This window comes from Halichoerus grypus, chromosome 3, assembly GCF_964656455.1.
Source record: "Halichoerus grypus chromosome 3, mHalGry1.hap1.1, whole genome shotgun sequence".
Taxonomy (NCBI): domain Eukaryota; kingdom Metazoa; phylum Chordata; class Mammalia; order Carnivora; family Phocidae; genus Halichoerus; species Halichoerus grypus.
The window spans coordinates 6,588,890-6,607,650 of NC_135714.1; the positions used below are offsets into that span (position 1 = coordinate 6,588,890).

General features: G+C 51.9%; 1 protein-coding gene across 7 annotated transcripts in view; it reads right to left on the bottom strand.

Annotated features, from left to right (window-relative positions):
* Nucleotides 1-2,487: 2,487 nt before the first annotated feature.
* Nucleotides 2,488-18,761, bottom strand: part of SLC2A9 (solute carrier family 2 member 9) — a 222,302-nt gene continuing 206,028 nt past the window's right edge. For 5 of the 7 annotated variants that reach the window (XR_013446272.1, XR_013446274.1, XR_013446273.1 and 2 more), the window contains 3 exons: nucleotides 15,141-15,268; nucleotides 8,576-10,590; nucleotides 2,710-2,836 (listed from right to left, as the gene is read on the bottom strand). Coding sequence is in view for 2 of the 7 variants with exons in the window: in XM_036110537.2 (XP_035966430.1) it covers nucleotides 2,585-2,836; nucleotides 15,141-15,268 (380 nt within the window). In the remaining 5 variants the exon portion in view is untranslated. Of the gene's footprint in view, nucleotides 2,837-8,575; nucleotides 10,591-15,140; nucleotides 15,269-18,761 lie in introns of all 7 variants that reach the window. The other 2 variants (XM_036110537.2, XM_078068384.1) reach the window with 1 other exon arrangement.

Consider the following 18,761-nt stretch of genomic DNA (forward strand, 5'->3'; position numbering starts at 1 on the left):
CTTTCAGTGAACCCAAAAAGAGGAGATGTCAGCCTTTGTGGCTTTGAGATGAAAGGATAAAGTAAAACAGTAAGACTAGGACCTAATCGCTAATCCTTGGGCAGGAGTTGGGGCCAGAGGTCTATTCGTTTGAGCCGTGATTCCTTTAGGGTCCACGAGCGGATCCGGGGGGCTGTAAATGGTTAGTTCCTGTCAGAAAGCCCAAGAACCTGTGTGGCAAGGCTCACGGGAATGTCTGTCTCTCTGGCTCACCACTCCCCACTCTCAGCATCGGAAAAGCAACTCTGTACGTGAAGAGTTCACTGCAGTGGATGCTGGAGTACGATAGAAAGGCTCTGGAATGGAGATGCTGTTTGATTTAATAGAAAGTGGGGGAAAAATAGGAGATAAGAGACAAGAGAGTTGTAAATCGTTATGTATTCTGTGACTATAACAGTGTGAATCATTGGCCAGAAGTGGGCGGAGATGTGTAAGAATGAGAGTGATGGTGTTAGGGAAATGGAAGCATGTGAGATTATGGGCGTCTTATTGTTTTCTTTTTCAAGCATTTACTTAATGTTGACTTTTCAAACGTGGAAACGCTAGGACTAACTCCCAGCCGACCACCTGTTGGCTGTGTTGCTTTCCCAGTTCATCATTTGGGAAGGCCCCCTTCCTGATTCTCACCTCTCACCGACCCCCGATGACAGGGTCCTGTGACCTGTTCCTACCACGCTGTGTCCCCCCTCCTCCGGGTCCTGACGGGACACTTCACGGTTCCTGCTTCTTTGATTTTCAATCTTCTGTGGCAGGCATGAGCAAATGCGGGGAAGGGCACTGTATCTTCCTGCTCACTGATGGGTCCTCAGGGCCTACCTACCCAGGGCCTAGCCCATGCTAGGTACCTACTATTTAGAAGCTAAATACTCAAGTCTATGCATGAAAGATAACACTCCACAGCTAAGATTTCTTTTTGCACTTTATTTGGCTTTTTTGGTCTCAGGCACCTTTTTGTACCCACCTATCACTTTCTCGCCATATTGACAAACACTGTCCAAATCTTTCCACCAAACCAAAACTGGGGAGTACAGGGCATTGAGTCGGCAATCAACCAAAGGAGAAGCCCAGAGATGAAAAAGTATTCGGCGGGAAAGGAAACTCAGAATTCAGATTTTGGTTAAGGCTGTCCTTGTCGAGAATGGTCAGAAAAGCCTGAGGGATTGGGGCTGAAAGCGTTCCAGGGGTGTTGCTCTGTCCAGAGGCGTTCCTCTCCGGCCCATTCCTACTGTGACATAAAGTCAAACACACATGTGCTAACCCATGCGCACTTTCATTTATCTAGGGGCATTTTGAGTTTGTTTCATCCTGGAGGCAAGTACAGGGAATGGCCCAAACCACACAGGTGTGCGTTATCACGACAGGCTGGAAGTCGTCCCAACCCAAACAGTCCTAGCACAGAAGGGTTGGAAGAGTCCTCAAGCGTATCTACTCCTAACAACTTCTTCGGCAAGCGACACTTAGACTTCCTTAACAACAGTCAAGACAATCACCCCAAATTTGCTTGAGCACTCTGAGAAATGGTGAACTCACCTTCTGTGATGGTTAATTTTATGTGTCAACTTGACAGCGTCATGAGGTGCACAGATATTTGGTTAAATGTTATTTTGGGCATGTCTGCGAGGGGCCTTCCAGACAAGATCAGCGTTTGAGTTGGTGGACTGAGTAAAGCAGATCGCTCTCCCCGATGTGGGTGGGCCTCAGCCCATCTGTCAAGGGCTTGAATAGAAAACAGAGGCAGAGGAAGGGAGAATCTGCCCTCAGCTTCACTGGTTGAGCTATGACATGGGTCTTCTGCCCTGTCTTTCCACCAAGACTAGGCTTAGCTTCCGAGTCATTCTTAATACTGTTTTTTTTTTTTTTTCAGTTGAACAGAACTCACTTTGCAGTCCCTGCCCCAGCCACTGGAAAGTTACTTCTTCCACATCTTGATCCTCTTTATGCCTTCTAAGACACATCTGATCCTCTGAGTTGGAGACAGTTTCAGGGATGGGACACAGCCTGGGAGGGGCAGAACCTGGAGGACAGTGCGTTGGTATCAGCTTCTTGAGCCTGAGATCCACAAGGCCACGCCAAAGGTTGGTAATGGTATGTATTAGGAGGTACAAAGAGTCTTTCCACTAAATTCCAAAAACCTTCATCTAGGACCAAAGCCCAGGGTCCCTTGAAGCCCCAGGACCTACGTTGAGGGCAGCTCGAGGATACTTATGGAACTAGCACCTCAGAAGCTGGCTTCCCATCCCTGTGTTCCCTGTTTTCTATATTGTTTTCCTCTGAGAAAGCTGTCAAGTGCTATTTCCCCAATTTCATTTTGAAACCATGGGCTAAGTCATGAAGGAGACAGGCCATTGATCCAAAGAGAAGAAGGGTGGATCTACAGAAACATAAGCTGAAATCCCTTCCACCTTCCAGAAGAGTTTGGAGACTCAGCTATGAATAAAACCCAAATGGTTGTGACGTTAGATTAGCAAAGGTTTATTTTTAAATACTTAATACTATTAACCATGTAGGGAAATCTTTGGTTTCCTGAAATGGTGAGATCATCCATTTAGACAACCCCGTTTTTGACATAATTGTCCAGAGTGGAGGCGGGGTCTGGCTTGGGCCTTCTGGTCACCTTGCTGTCAGGTGCAGCTGAGTCAGTGTTCTCCGGCGGGCATGCCTTGTTCCTTTTGGCGAATGCCTGGCTGATTTCCTCCTGGGTTCTGTTTTTCGTCTCAGGCAGGACAAAATAGAAATAGATGGCGCCTGTGAGGCAGATGGCGGCAAAGACCAGGAAACAGTAGGTGTCCAGACTTTTCTGTGGGAAGGACAGACAAAGAGCGTCAGGTAGACAATCCCCAAACTAGCTGCGAAACCATCTCTGTACAGGTTTTTAAAGCTCCCCATTCCCGTATCAGTATTCCTGGACGGCACACCACGCGTGTGACGTGGACTCTAAAAGCGAACAGTGTTGGATGAAGCATCTTCAGGAGATGTTCTCACATGAGCCATGAATACGTCAGCTTCCAACCTGTGGCCCCTCGAGGAAATGGCAGCCTTTCGTTTTCTTTTCTGAAAACTAGGCCTATAAAAAAATAGTCATCATGAAAGCAAAATGTCATACTTGCTGAACGTTATTTTAAGTTCATAGTTACACACCCTAAATGAGGGTGTCTGAGGCTGGACCCTGCGGGCTGAAGTCATCTGTGACGCCTCCTGTCCCCTCAGCCGTCATGCGGGACCCACGCACTAAGTCCCAGCGGGCTTCCTTCCTCAGACAGCTCTCCCGTGTCGCCTGCCCTGGCCTGCCCACTCCGGAAGTCCAGCCCAGGGGTCGGCTAGGGCCATACGGGACCACAGGACTCTGCCCTTGTGAGGAAGCAACCACAGATGATGATCCATAAATGGATGTGCGTGGCTGTACTCCAGTAGAATTTTATTTACAGAAAAATAGGTCAGGCGGTGGGCGGGAGTTTGTGGAACCCTGCCTCGCCCAAGCAATCATTGCCTCTCACCTTCTTCACCCGTGTCCCCCATCCACGTGGCCTCTTCCCTGTCTGTTCTCTGCAAGGCAGCCCGGGGAGACTTGCAGAAACATACAGCCCCCTGCTTAAAACTTTTCAATTGCTTCCCGTGGCTCTTGGGATGAAAACCCACTTCCTTAGCTAGCCCTGGGGAGTCAGGGAGGTCTCTTCTCTGTGCTTCCTCCGCATGGGCCTTGTCACTCCCACCTCCCACCATGCTTCTGCTGAATTGCTGGTCCCTCTTCCTGTGATTTTCCACCTCCTCAGCTCCTATCTGTCTCCTCCAGGGGCTGGTCCTGCCCCAGGCCAGGCCCCTGAATCATCATCTCTCCTGGTTCCATCCTCCTTCCCTGCATGTCGATGGTAACTGCATAGTTAGGTATGTGGCTACTTGATGAATGACTGTCATGAGGCAGCAGGGTTATGTCTGGTTTTGCTCATCTTTGTGGCCCAGTGCCCAGGTCAGTGCGTGGACAATAGCAGGTGCTCAGTGGATATTTATGGAGTGAACAAATCAATCGCTCTGTCAGTCAGATTTGAATCCAACAAATCAATCTGTCTTTAAGTTTCCTTGTTGCTATGGACTGACTTATGTGCCCCCCAAATTCATATGTTGAATCTCTAACCCCCAATGTGACTGTATTTGGAGATACGGCTTTTGGGAGGTAATTAAGGTGAAATGAGGTCATAAGGGTGGGGTTCAAATCCCATAAGATGGGTGGCCTTATAAGAAGATGGAGAGAGAGATCGCTCTTTCCTTCCCTGTGTACACCGAGAAGCCACGGGAAGCCACAGTGAGAAGGGGGCCATCTGCCAGCCAGGAAGAGAGCCCTCACCAGAAACTGAGCCAGATAGAGATTCTTAAGCGTCTACCTAGAAAAGCAGATCTTGGGCTGAAGTTGCCCTTGGGCCCTAATCTCCTTACAATTTCAGTCTATTTCAAAATGAAAGCTCTTTGAATTTCTATCTGCTTGTTTGCAGTTCTCTTTTCTGAGGCACTTCTTCTGCAGAACAGGAACTTGCAGAAGACCTCGGGCCCCTCAGATAACCCATTTCTCTAGCCCACCTGGCAGGTACTGCGTGCCGTCAGGAAGCTGGAAGGCAGAAGCTTGAAACAAGCTCCAAGGCCCGACTTACCACTGACTTGCTCCTGCAAGGACCAGACCAGACCAGCTGGAGCCACAGTGGACCTCCCTGCCTCCCACAGACTTTCCCCTCATTGTAATGCTAAAAATCATGCCCAAGGTGGAGATTTAACATGCAACTAAAGCATATGACATATGAAGAAGCAACTTCTGGCCATTGCATCCGCACACCCAGCTTCCTATGTTTCCTAAGTGCTTGGACGGCCCTCCTTTCCCACCTCAGCCCCTTCAAATTCTTCCCCTGGCCACAGTTCGGGGAGCAGCTCTGTATCCCTTTTCCTAAGGCTGTCTTCCTCAGGCCTGGGAGTGAGCTAGTAGTAAACACTTCCCGCACCATCCTTGGCCTCGTGTCTGTCTCTACACACGAGTCAAAGAACGCCAAGGTCAGTAACAAAACCAACTCTGTTGGCATCTTGACCTGGCACTTTCAGGCTCCAGAACTGCGAGGAATTAATTTCTCTTGTCTAAGCCCCCCGTCTGTGGTATTTTGGGACTGCAGCCTGGCCGACTAGACTACCCCTAGCCCTGACTTCCTATCATTTATGACTAGGAATAATTACAACAGCTAGGTCTCTGCTTTGAAATAAAGGACTCGGAATAGAAACTTGTGCAAATTCAAATACTTTAATTGTTGCTGGGCATGGCTAGTCAAGAAGAAAGGATATTTTAAATGATTGCTCTTTGCAACAGACGTGTAAACAGGACCACTCGTTCCTGCTGTGGGCATGAGCCGGCTTCTGCCCGCAGCTAGGAGCGTTACTGATATTAATGCTGGTATCAGTACCGTGCCACGTTTGGTGAGGATTCTGGGCCAGGCACTGAGCTAAGTCCTCTGTGCTCAGGGAATTAAGTAGCCTGCCCGAGGCCTCCCATTGGTTAGCACTGCAGCCAATAGGCTGCAAGTTCAAACTCCGCGTTCGTCATCACTTTGCAAACTGGCTCCTGGTGGCCAGACTTTGGAGCCCTGGCACACGAGTACCTCAGTTTCCTAGGCCACAGGTGGCCGAGACACGTGGCAAGCTTTCTGAGCCTCGCATGTCTGAAAATGCCTTTTCCTCTCTCTCATACGTGAAGGTACAGACTTCTAGTTTCAAAATAGTTTTCTCTCCAGACTTGGAAGACAGTGTCCCTTACCCTACAGGTAGAGTCTTGCTCAGGAGCAGGGTGATGTCACCTGATTATCATTTCTTTTCAGGTTATCTGAGTTCTCCCTATGGAATTTTAGGATTTTCTTTTTTAACTCAGTGTTCTTAAATTGCACATCACTGTGTTTAGAAAGGGATCCTTCGCACCCACTTTGCTTAGCACGAGGCGGGATGTTCATGCTGAGGACTGGTCTTTCTGCAGGTCTGGGACTTTTCCTTCTGTCATTTCTCTGGCCATTCCCTGGTGAAGACCCCTCGCCAGTACCCTGTCCACCGTGTCCTGGGACCCCTTCCACTTTCTCAGTGGCCCTGTCCTCTCTCCTTCAGTTCGTCCCATCCGCTCTCTAAGAGATGTCCTTCTAATTACGGCTACACCCTTGGGACCCCGTCTCACCTTCTAGCAGGTGGTACCTTTTGTTTTGAGTATATCTAGGATTCTGGGTAGAGGGGGCAGGCAGGCTGGTGTGTTCAGCCACATTTCAACAGACACCTGAGCTGAGTCTCGAAGGATGAGAGTGTGGAGGTTGCAGCTGTTTGGGACTCGAGGAGATGGAGGAAGGCCATACAGGTGAGGGGGGGACATCCCACATGCCTGAGAACCTGATAAAAAGCTACGGAGCCCCTTCTCCATAAAAAGGAAAAAAAAAATCTCAAATACTTGACATTTTCAACGCCATTTCTGGAGCGGGGGCATGTCACGGTCTTGTTGAAACTCATCCATGGGCCACCTAGCGTCCACAGTCCCCGGGCTGTAAGTTCCGTGATGGTGGGATCCGTGTCACCTGCTCTGCATTGTACCCCCAGCCCAAGACAGTGCCTGGATCACTGAAAGCTCTGTCTTAATAAGAATATGCTGAATGAGTGGACAAATGAATGAAATGAGAGCACTTTCATGGAGAAGATCGAAGGGACAAAAGGGGGTTCAAATTAGATGTTCATGATGTGGCAAAAATAGAATCCTTCTGCTTGGTCCCCCCGCCCCCCCATGTGATGCTGGCTCCCTGGGGCTTCACACCAAGCTCCTGGCTGAGTCCGTGCAAGGACTGCCACTTAACTGATGGCACGTCGAGTGCCTTAAACTTGTCCCTCCGGGGGACAAGAACAGCAAGGCTGTTCCACTGCGGAGCAGAGCCGACCTGAAGCTCCAGGATGCCTCCAGCGGAAGCCGGGAGGAAGCAGGGGACTTAGTGATGTGTCCTGTCTCTGCCGTGTGTGGTGGCTCCTGAGTCACAGTACACGTAGGATCTTGTCAGAGTTGCCTGGGAACCTGTGAGGCAGACACAGCCTCGTGGCTGCCTGATGGCATCTGGGCCCAGCGTGCCCGGCTGGAAGCCACACTGCACGGCCCTGCGGACGCCTCCCACTCGCAGCCCCCGTCCCCGCAGACCTGCTCTTCTCCACCCGTTCTGCTGCTTCCCTGAATCACCTCTGGCTACTTCCTCCCTCTCTGCTTGTCTTTGCTCCTACGTCCTGATGCCTTTACCCTGAAACATCTTTTTCCCTTTTTAAAAAAATATACACATTTTTATCCAGATAGGATTTATATACAGTGACTTGCACAGATCTTAAGTGTAGCTCTCAATGAGTCTGGATTAAAGTACTCCCCTGTGTAACTAACACCTCTGCCAGGACGTAGGACATTTCCACCACTCCAGAAAGTTCCTTGTGCCATTTCTAGTCAGTGCCTCCTCTCTCCTAGCTGCCCCCTGCCGCCCCCAACACACACACCATCAACCACCGTTCTGGTGTCTGTCACCTTAGCCTCCATTTTCTCTGCCCCTGTCCTGAATCTAGGGGCCACCAGGCAGCCTGAGAGTTCTTTTAAAGTCACAAAACGGGTCATGTCTTAAAACCATGCAGTGGCTTCCCAGAGTCCTTTGGTGCCGGGGTGGGCCTCCCTCACAACCACCTGCGATCCCCTACTTCCCTCAGCTGTCTGCTCTGGGCCGCCTCAGCTCCCTGCTGCCCCCACCCCCACTGACTCCCTCAACCTCAGCCTGAAAGCTCCCTGCACTGCTCAGCCCAGTTGCGCCCCATGTTACCTCCTACCGAGAAACACAAACCACACCTGTTCCCCTGTGGGGCACGTCTGTTCTCTCTGAAACGTTAGGGCAGGATTGTGTCTCCACGCTGGTGCCCACAGAGACAGAGCTAGTGAAAGATGCTCCCTTCCTCCCTCTAGACCCAAGGATGTCAGCTGGACCCTCCAGAGAGGCGAGGGAGCAGTTTTATGTGCTTTTAGGTCCCATGATCCTGGGTCTGTGCCGGCTTCCTCCTCACGTTGCATAGGCATTTGGGATGTGACCCAGTAATTTTCAAGATGAAAAGAATCATTTTCTCGCTTCCAGATTTTACTGAACTCAAACGAAATGTTACAACTCCAGTGGAATCAAGCAGGCATACATTTGCATGCAATTTTCTCTGAACCAGAAAACACTGTTGCTAATGGCAGAGGCTGAGTCGTCTGCAGGCTGGTACAACCAACGACCCGAGGGACACATTGATGCCGGCCATAGCAAAGGCCCAAGGAAAAGGCAGCCTGAGGCTAAGGGCAGAGAAACAGTGATATTAATCCCCCCGGGGTCAAGGCAACCCACCCCATCCATGCATATCTAGAACCTTCTGCAGGAAGGGGCAGGCTGTGGGAGAGAAGGGGAAGGAGCGGGGAGAAGGCAAGCTTTGAGAGGCAACTTGTCCTGGATGGCTCAGTGAGTTAGGGGTGGTGTAAGCTTCTAGCACTCACCATGAATTGATCTTTCTGTCCTGTCTCCTCTTCCCAAGTGTCCCTAGGACCACACGGCAGACAGTCCTGGTAATGACCATGAGAGCGGCCGATCCTGAGTGTCCATGGGCAGACCCTGTTCAAGACTTGACTTCCATCTCTAATTCTTTCGGGAGCCCCACTGCAAAATTGGGGCCATTCTCTTGTTATATAGACATGAAAATTACAGCTCAGGGAGCAATCACAGTTGGACAAATTTGACCAGCATGCGCTTCACCTCACTGCCGAGAGGCATGGTCAGGATTCAGGGTCAGGCTGTCGGACCTAAAGTCTATGCATTTTCTCCTCGGTCTCGTTTACGTCTAACGTAGTGCCGGGCACATAAGGGGACTAAGGACAACGAACAGCCGCAGCTGCTACCAGTCACCAAGCTATCCTGTACTGGAGACGGTTCTGGTGTTACAGGTCCTGGGAGTCCCCAGACACAGAGCGCGAGACCGGGGTGTCAGGACATGCAGCTTATCTGGGAGATGAGCCAGGGAGGGACTGAATTGGGGATAGGGTGACCAACTCTCCTCAGCTGCTCCGGACCAAGCGGTTTTCTGGGATGTGGGGCTTACAGGGACAGTCCTGGGCAAACTGGGATGAAGTAGTCACCCTGGACAGGGAAGGAGTTGTGGGTTCAATTGAGGCCCCCCAAAATATGGTGCAGTCCTAACTCCAGGCCCTGTGAATGTGGCACTGTTTGCCAACTGTCTTTGCAGATATAATCAAGGGGAGGTGAGGTCCTATTAGACTGTGGTGGGCCTCAAAGCTGGGCCCTGGTGTCCTTATAGAAGGGGGCATGGAGACCCACACAAAGGAAGAAGGCCATGTGCCCATGGAGGCAGAGATCGCAGTGAGGCAGCCACAAGCCAAGGAACTCTGGAAGCCACCTGCAGCCCAGAGAAGGGCCTGGAACACACCCTCCCCTCACCGCTCTCAGGAGGACCCAACGCTGCCGACATCCTGACGTTGTGCTTCAAGCCTCCAGGACGGTGCGAGGACACGTTTCTGCTGTTGTAACTACTCAGTTTGTGGTACTTGTTTGGGGCAGTCCTTATCCCAGCCGGAGGAGGTGACAACAGCAATTGCCAGTGTTGCTCTCTGCCAAGTACTGTTGGCCCTTCTCTGTGTGAGCTCAGCCCTCATGCGACCCGCGAGGTCCGTTTGCAGATGGGGCGGTCAGGACGGCCTGTGGGCCCAGCCCAGGCAGGCGGCCCCCAGTGCCTGCTCGCGAGCTCAGCAGGCTCCGTTCTCCGTGGGTGAGGCGACAGGGGAGGATTTTCCGTTTTCTAGTTGGGGCACCTGAGGCTCAGCGCGGGCAAGGTCCTAGCGCCCCCTGCTGATGCGTACGACACAAGGAAGTTCTGAGTCACGTCACATCGGCAGCCGTGCGGGCTCGGATATTTGTTTTCTGGGGAAGCAATCTGGGCTCCTTGCAGCTTGGGGGCTGCAACACACTTACCGCTGACACATTTAGGAAAAAAATGAAAAGATCAAAATGCGATTGAAAAATTGCACTTGGTGCCTGTTGAGCCGAATTGTGTCCACCATCAGGATTCCTATGTTGGAGTCCTAACCCGAGCACCTCAGAATGGGGCTGTATGTGGAGGGAGTCTTTAAAGAGCGGATTAAGGTAAAATGAAGTCCTGTGCTGGGCTCTGACCCAATCTGACTCGTGTCCTTAGAAGAAGAGGCGACTGGGACACAGACGCGCATAGAGGGATGACCGTGTGAAGACACGGGGACAGATGGCTGTCTACAACACCAAGGAGAGAGGTCTCAGAAGAAATCAACTTTGCCAAGACCTTTCTCTCCAACTTCTGGCTCCCAGAACTGTGAGAAAACGCATTCCTGTTGTTTAAGCCCCAGTCTGGGGTACGTAGTTGTGGCGGCATGAACAGACTAAGGCAGGCTCTTGATTGCGGCTGAGAGGACTTCTGGAAGGGCTGTGGAATGGAGCCGGTCAGCTGTGGAGTGTGCAGCGGCAGAAGCTGCTCCCGTGGGAGGGTCCGGTGGGTGGGGGGTTGCGAACCAGACCGTGTGTACGAGGAGAAGGAATAAACAGAAGGAAAAGGAGAAGATGGAGAGGAAGGGGAAGACGAGGAAGACTGTCAGCGACTGTCCCCTACAGAAAGCTGACTCTTGTGTTCTGCCCCCTTCGAGGGACCCACTTGGTGGAGCGGCTGATACGTCCTCAGCCTCCCCTCCGCCGCCCTCCCCTGCCCTGTGGTGGGAGCTCAGGGGCTCCCAGCCGGTCCTGAGTTATAGCGTGCTGTGTGTCCGCTTACTTGCCTAATGATCTCCCTCCCTCTCTCTCCAGCGCCCCATCCCGATGCCCTCCACCCCCAGGGGCCAGGGCTGAGTTCACAGGCTCTGCACCTCCTGACCTACTGTCACTGCTGGACCGGGCAAAGTTCCTCTGTTGTCTGTGTTTCTCTGTTTCACCCTTCTTATCTTCAGTGCTGCTCTCAGTCCTTCTGCCCTGCAATGCCCTTCTCCCACCTCTGGACAAACTCCTGTGTAAGTGTTTGATGAATGTCCTTAAGCCAACCTGTCCTGTCTCCTCCCTCCATCCTCTAGCAATCCATCAGACTGTCTATCTATCTATCTATCTATCTATCTATCTATCTATCTATCTATCTATCTGTCTGTCTATCTATCTATCTATCTATCTATCTATCTATCTATCTATCTATCTATCTATCTGTCTGTCTGTCTATCTATCTATCCATCCATCCTTGGATCCCCCAACTACCTGCCCATGTCCCTTGGGTGGCTGCAGACATTAACAGGCAAGGTCAAGGCCGAGGCCAGGTGGTCTCTCTGATGTGAGAGCCACCTATCTCTCCAGCTTTAGCCCCGAAATGCCAAAGGCAGTGGCCAGATCTGAGCCCAGTGCCTCTCGGGGCATGGATCCTTGGAGACCTGCCTTCCAGATCCCCCCCAACACTCGTCTCTCTTTGCAGCTCCCCTGCCCTTCTCCTTGCCTTGCCCCCAGCCCCCAAACCTAAGCCTGTAAGGAGGGTGCCCACAGCTCTCCTGTGAGTCCTGTGCCCTTGACGTGTCTGGGAGGAGGCAGCTGGTCTGGATGTTCTAAGACAGGCATGCAGACGTGTGTCCTGTGTGCACGGGGGCCCTCAGCTTTGTGAGCAGGTGGCCCTCCTCTTGGCCCTGAGCCCTTAAACTCGGTCCTGGCCTTATTTCCCTGCTCCAGGCCAGGCTCTGGGCGGCCCTCGGGCTGACTTTCTGTGTGAAATCTGGCACATGAGATCATCCCCACAGCGTGAATGGATGGCATTTTTAATCACAGTGACAGTGTCAGCATGCTCAGGGGCTCCTTCGGGGTTCTTGCAGAAGGACTCGCTGACCACTGGAAATCCTGGTCTTGCTTTGGCCTCAGACACTCCAGCACATCACAACAGGGTGTCCCGGGGTGAGCTGTGGCCCCAGAAACCTCCCAGGCACCTAGGCACCCCGCTGGAAGTGAGCCAGTTGGAATGAACATGATCCCCCAAACATGTGGTCAAGGCTGTCAGAAACTGGGTTATCGTGAAAAGGAGTTTGACACACACAAAAGCCCTGGGGGTCAAAGAAGGGCACATGGGGGTGGTATCCATGGGTGTGACCATGTTCTTCCTCTCACTGGTCCGGGGCCATGGGCAAGTGTCCTGAGCCTGCTGAATCTGACTTTCCTCCTCAAAGGGTGGGCTGTGGCCGTCATTATGGAAGGATACAAGATTTCTGGTTCTTTCCCCCTGGATACAAGGCCCTTTGCCATTCCCCTGGGGTAAGGTGTGGCGGTGCGGCTTTCACTCAATCTGCACAGTGGTAATCCATGTCGCTGTCAGGTGATGGCCTTAATGGATGGTGTGAGACTTGCCACACTCCTTCCACCGGCCGGGACTGAGTCGGGAGGCCCTGGGGCAGAATCTCTAGTCCCCCCGCAATGAACACCTGGCATGAGTAAGACAGCATCCCGGCTGGTTTAAAGCCACTGAGACTTGGGGGCTCTTTCTTCCTGCAGCAAACCCAACCCGTCCCGACTGACAAGTGGGGGTAATAAGACCTTCCACGCGATGGCGTGACTGCACATGGACCTGCCCATCGTGGCCACTGTCCTCTCCCGCACCCTTCCCTGCCGAGTAATGCAGCTGAGCAGGCGGGGCTAGGACAGCTCCCCAGAGCTCAGCACAAGCTTGGCTCCCCGCACACTGAGTCTGGGGGAGCATCTCAAGGGAGAGACAGCACGACGCTTCTGTTTGGGAGAAGCCGCGGATGGGCTGTGGTTTCCCAAATGAACAATGTGAAGGGAAGGTCAGATGGATCCCAGCAGCTTGGAGACCTCCCTGAGATGCGTGCCTCTGTGAGTGTGTGTGCATGTGTGTGTGTGTTTAAACGTAAATTAACTCCTCGCCCAGTTCAAATGGACTTGTAGGATGGAATCCCCTGCCGTACAAGCAAGGGCTCCTTCCTCCCCTTGTCTTACAGGCAAGGGTGAGAGCCTGGGTTCAAATCCCGCTCCGTCACTTCCCACGGGGGTGACCTTGGGGACTGGCTGCCTCTGTCTGAGCCCCGGGCTGCTGCTCTGTCCCAGGGAGGCATGAAGGCCTGACCTCCCAGCACTGACGGGATGAGTGGAGCCTGGCACGAGCAAGCGCTCAGCAAATGTCAGTGTTACGGTGGCACGTCCGTGCCGTCCGCTCCCAAACCGTGGCGCGAAAGTGAGACGGCGTGTTTTGTGTGGGGGTACAGTGAAGTCTTTTAACCACCCCCCACCCCCTGCCCCAAACTGCGCAAAGACAGTGGCCTACTGCCCAGACACAGAAAGCTTAGTGGTGGGCCAGGTGAGGGCTCTAGAATTTCTCCACTTAAATGGTAGGGGTGGGCCTGTGTTGACAGAGAAGAGGCTTGAAGTTCATTTTCCCCACAACAATGAATATTTTACTGGCCCCTGGCTCTGCTGACTTTGAACCAAACAGGAAGAAGCCATTTCAGGTTTGAAGTCTATTGAAAAGACTACTTGTCATGTTCTGGCCGCCCCGGCTGAAGATGCCCGAGGACGGGAGGAAATGGATGTGGGGCCCAAGGAGTCCCCCACGGCACGCACACTCAGAGGCAGGGTGCCTGTAGTTATGATGCAGTCAGGGATGCTGTACGAGTCATGTGGTGAGTCCACCTCCAACTCTGAGACTAATGAACGGCAGACAGAGAATGTCCACCAGTAAGAGGCTGCGGGGCAGAGCGACTGGGGCGGATGGTGACCGTAGGACCTCGGGCTGACAGCGTCTGTTCCCTGAGCCTCAGCCTCTCTGCAGTAAAGCGGGAAGGACAGGAAACCCCAGCTCAGGGCTGTGTGGATGTCATGAGCACATGAAAAGCCACATGCAGGAGACCTGGCGCAGAGTGACTGCTCTGTGATGCAGGAGTAACCATCACGTTGGCCCGTAGCCGGGGCTGCTGACCTTGGACTCAGCCAAGGCCAGCAGAGTCTCTGGGACGTGCTTGAAGCTAGTCAGTTAAGAGGCAGACTACTAACCGTGGGGGGGGTGGGGAGGGTTGAAATAGCCCCTGAGAAGGGATGGTGGTTCTTCCTCAGAGACATCTGGCAGATTCTCACCTCCATCATGGGCAGTGGGGACCCCTGGGGGCATCAGAGCAGAGAAGCTTGGACCCTCTTTGGAATGCAGCTGGTGGCCCCTGGCTCTGCGCAGAACACTTGTCAAGTCCTTGTCTTTTGCGTTCCTGCCCCCAGAGAACTCTCTGGTCTCGTTTCCTGCCTCCCATCCTCCTTGCTCACTCTGTTCCAGCCACACCGGCCTCTTTCCTGTTTCTGACACAGGCCAAGCATGGCCCGGCCTCAGGACCCTTGCACTTGCTGTTTCCCTGCCTGGACTTCTCCATTCCTGGGCTGCTTCACTTCACTTAGGTCTCTGCTTCCCTTTTCAGCTCCAGGACCACAGAACACAAATTTTTGTTCCCACTCTATCCCCACTGCCTGAAACAGTGCCCGGCACAGAGTAGGGACTCAATAAATATGTGCTGAATAAATGAGTGGGTGAATGAATAGATTCTTGACCTACACACAAAGAACGTATCCATTTCCTGAGTTCACATTTTCCTGTGTGCCGTGGTCACCCTTGGGACAGTGACCCCATCAGCTTGGTTATGATGACAACAATGAGGATGTCAGATGCACGACAGGGTGCACTGTAACTATAACACGGATTTGGTCTAACACCATGACAAGCACATTGCAAAAGTGCAGGTTCGAGATTCTAACCTAAGTTTCCTTGCAGACCCTTGGCGACGGGAAGCCCACTCCCTCTGAGCAGCCCTTTGTGTTTAGGGGCAGATCCTGGAAGGTGCAGGAGGGAGAAAGAGGATTCAGGGTTGGAGCCAAGGTACATCTCTGCCTTTCTTAGGCCAACAGTGTGAGTTTCCAGGTAAGAGACTCAGCCTCTGCTCTGTGACTCACCCCTCACACAGAGGGCTGCCGAATCAGAGGGCATGCCATGGGCAGGAGACCCCTTGTCAGTCGTACCTGAATGAACGGGAAGAGGAGGCCAACAGCGAAGTTGGAGAGCCAGTTGACGGTGCCCGCAATGATGAAGGCCGCCGGCCGCTGGGATTGCTGGAAGAACTCGCAGGTCAAGATGAATGGGATGCCCCCTGCAATGTCAGAGCAAGGGCACAGAATGAATCCCACTGAGAAGGTCACGCCGCCAGCATCCACCTAATGGCAGGGTAGCACCCTCTTCATGACCGTGAGTGACAGCTTCAGGACTGGGTGCTAGAGTTAGCCCCTCACTCCTAAAGTAGACAAATCAATCCCCTGGCCTGGCCCATCCAAACCAGAGGTGATTCATCCTTTTGGCTCTCCAAATGCCTTCTGAATCAAGCTGCGATCCACTACAGAATGAGTACAGTACGTACAAATTTGATTTACAAGGCAACTGACATTTACTGATACAGTGTGTCAGGCAGGTATGGGCTACCATACCTGGCTAAGAAAACTGAAGCCCAGGGGCGCCTGGGTGGCTCAGTCCTTGGGCATCTGCCTTCGGCTCAGGTCAGGATCCCAGGGTCCTGGGATTGAGCCCCACATCGGGCTCCCTGCTCAGCGGGAAGCCTGCTTCTCCCTCTCCCACTCCCCCTGCTTGTGTTCCCTCTCTCGCTGTGTCTCTCTCTGTCAAAAAATAAATAAAATCTTAAAAAAAAAAAAAAAAAGAAAGAAAGAAAACTGAAGCCCAGAGAAGTTATTAGACTCCCCCAAGGTTATTCAGCCCCTGAGGAGCAGAGTCAGAACTCAGGCTTGGGACTCCAACCTCCAAATCACAGCTTTGTTTCCCTGCTGATCCTTGCTTGACAGGATGGAAGCCCCTGCCCAACTGGTGATTGTTTTGTCCTCCTTATCGCCCCGTGACGGGATGTGTGATGGGCTCCAGCAGTGGAGTGTTACTCAGCGGAAATGTCATTGGCATTAAGGGAGGACAATTCTTTGAGGACTGTCCTGTGCAACTGCAGGATGTCTGTCACCCCTCACCTCCAGGATGCCAGAGCTCCCCTGGTCGCTGTGGCAACCCAAACTGCTTGCACACACTTCCAAAACATCCGCAGGGTACTACACCTAGCTGAGAATCTCCAAGGTCTGCACCCTCCTCTTCTGGAACTCAGTAAGACCTGGGATTGGGCCCTGTGCCCAGACCCCGGACCTGGGGCTCAGCATGACCACTGGAGGCCTGTTTGTACCCCCATCCCCAATGGAGTCCCCACTGCCAATCAGATCTATATGTTGGCATTCCACAGACAAGGGCAGTGGAAGGCGAATGCCCGAGGGACCTTTACCAAACTCTAGGGAGACACTGACCAGTTTGACCATGATTATTGACTGCGTTGGGGCTGGTCCCATAGTGGTGGACAATAGGGACAATGTCCTGCCCTCATGGGATTCCCCCATCTGGTAGGGGGGAAAGGATGATGTGTTTATCAAAAAGAGGTGAATGAATGAATAAATAATCACAACATGTGATAAGCATGGAGCGAATGTAGTGAGCAATGGCGGGGAGCCTGCATTCTTAATGGCTAAGGAGGCTAATGCTCCCTTGTGGTGCATTCAATAATCTTCTATCTCTTTTGTTCTGCCTTGGGTGAATCCTTTCACCGCCTGCACCACCCGTCTCCACTGGGTCAGGCTGTCCCACAAAAGGGTTAGGACACAAAGGTGGATCTTCAGACTTGAATTCCTGCCTTCTTTCAATTTTTAAAAAGATTTATTTTATTTACTTTTTAAAAGATATTTTATTTATTTGAGAGAGAGAGAGAGAGAGCGCACAAGTGGGATGGGGAGGGGCAGAGGACAAGCAGACTCCTGGCTGAGCACTGAGCCTGACTCAGGGCCTCGATCCAGGACCCTGAAATCATGACCAGAGCTGAAGTCAGACGCTTAACTGCCTGAGCCACCTAGGTGCCCCTTTATTTATTTGAGAGAGAAAGTGTACAAGCAGGGGGAGGGACAGAGGGAGAGGGAGAGACACAGACTCCCCGCTGAACTTGGAGCCCAACACGGGGCTGGATCCTGCAACCCTAAGATCATGACCTAAGCCAAAATCAAGAGTCTTACCCTCAACCAAATGAGCCACCTGGGCCCTCCAAAATCCTGCCTTCTTTTGACTGCACCTTCCAGCTCAAAAGGATAAAAAGATGACAGGGGATTCATGCTACTGTTTCCACTCTGGACTTGGTGTAGCTCCCACGGGGCTCCCTTCACATCAAGGACTCACACCACTGCCTAGTAGTGTGTGTAGCTTAGACTTTGCAAGTCAGCCCCAAGTGGTTATGTCTCTTGGCCAACAGACCTCGTTATCTTATTCGGTTCTTACTTGTTATTTTATTTGGCTAGTTTATTCTGGCTTCCCCCAGAAGCAGACCCGACATGTAGTTTGTGTGTGAGTCGATCCTAGGAAATGCCGGTAAGGGTGTGGGTAACCGAAAGACATGCGGAGAGGCTGAGTTATCAGCAAGTCACCTCTGTGGGCCACCAGGACTTAATCCAACTGGGAGCCCTCGGGAAACTGTGGAAAACCCATCTCAGAATGAAGACAGCGGAAGTCGCTACCTCTCTGGCGTTGTGTTGGAACCAAATGGAACCTGCTTAGCAATGTGCACCTGCCGTACTCCAGCTGACAGCTCTGTCATCTCCGCTTCTGACAGCTTCCCCGCATGTGGCCGTCACCCCCCCACTCCCCCTGTTTTCTTTCTCTTGCCAGGTGTCTGGGTAAAATCTCAAATTGTATTTCATTTTTGTATAAAAGAAATAAAGGGCAAATGTCCGAACTTTTGTATAATTCATATTATTATATTCTTTTAATGGAGCCATTACGATCAATTTTAAAAGTCCTTTAATAAGGGCTTTTAAATCCCCTTAATAATCTTCACAGGTGTGCCCATATGCTATTTAATCCTTTAAACATATTTTCCCCCCAAGCACCAGTTTTAAAAATACCTTTAAATTTTTTTCAATTTAATATAATAACTTTGAAAATTCTTCATGGATATTTTGCTGTGTTTATCTCACTAGACTTAGTCTTTTTTTGGCTGTTCATCCGTCTGTTTTCATCCAACATTTACGTTCCAAGCCCTGAGCTGGGCACTTTCAGAATCTACTCGTCTACATGACTAGTTCACATAACTACCTTAGGAGACAGGTATTCTAATACCCTTTTAGCAGGTGAGGGAATCGAGGCCATAGAGAAGCAGAATAGCATGCTGAAGGCCACACAAACTGTCACCAAGAGCTTTTGATTCAGCCTGTTCTCTAGGAGACACCGGAGAAAGGGTAAATGCACCGTTTCCCAGGCAGGTTTCTTTTACGGTGACAACCAGGCATATATCAGCAGTCAGAAGGCACTCTTGCAGCTTGCGGGGAGCTGGCCCCAGAATGCACTTGGTGTGGGAAGAGGAGCAGAGCTGCAGGGGTGGCGATCTGCTTGGGAAGCTCACCACCTTGGAGGACACATGTTCAGCCAAATGGGGAAAAGGCAGGTCTGACCTCTCAGAGGGGGTGCCCACCTCTTTGGGTGCATGCTTCCCAGGCCAGAGAAGGATGGGAGATGTGGCAGGTGCTCCCCGGGGGACCTCTTGCAGAGGCTTGTCCCGTCCTGAC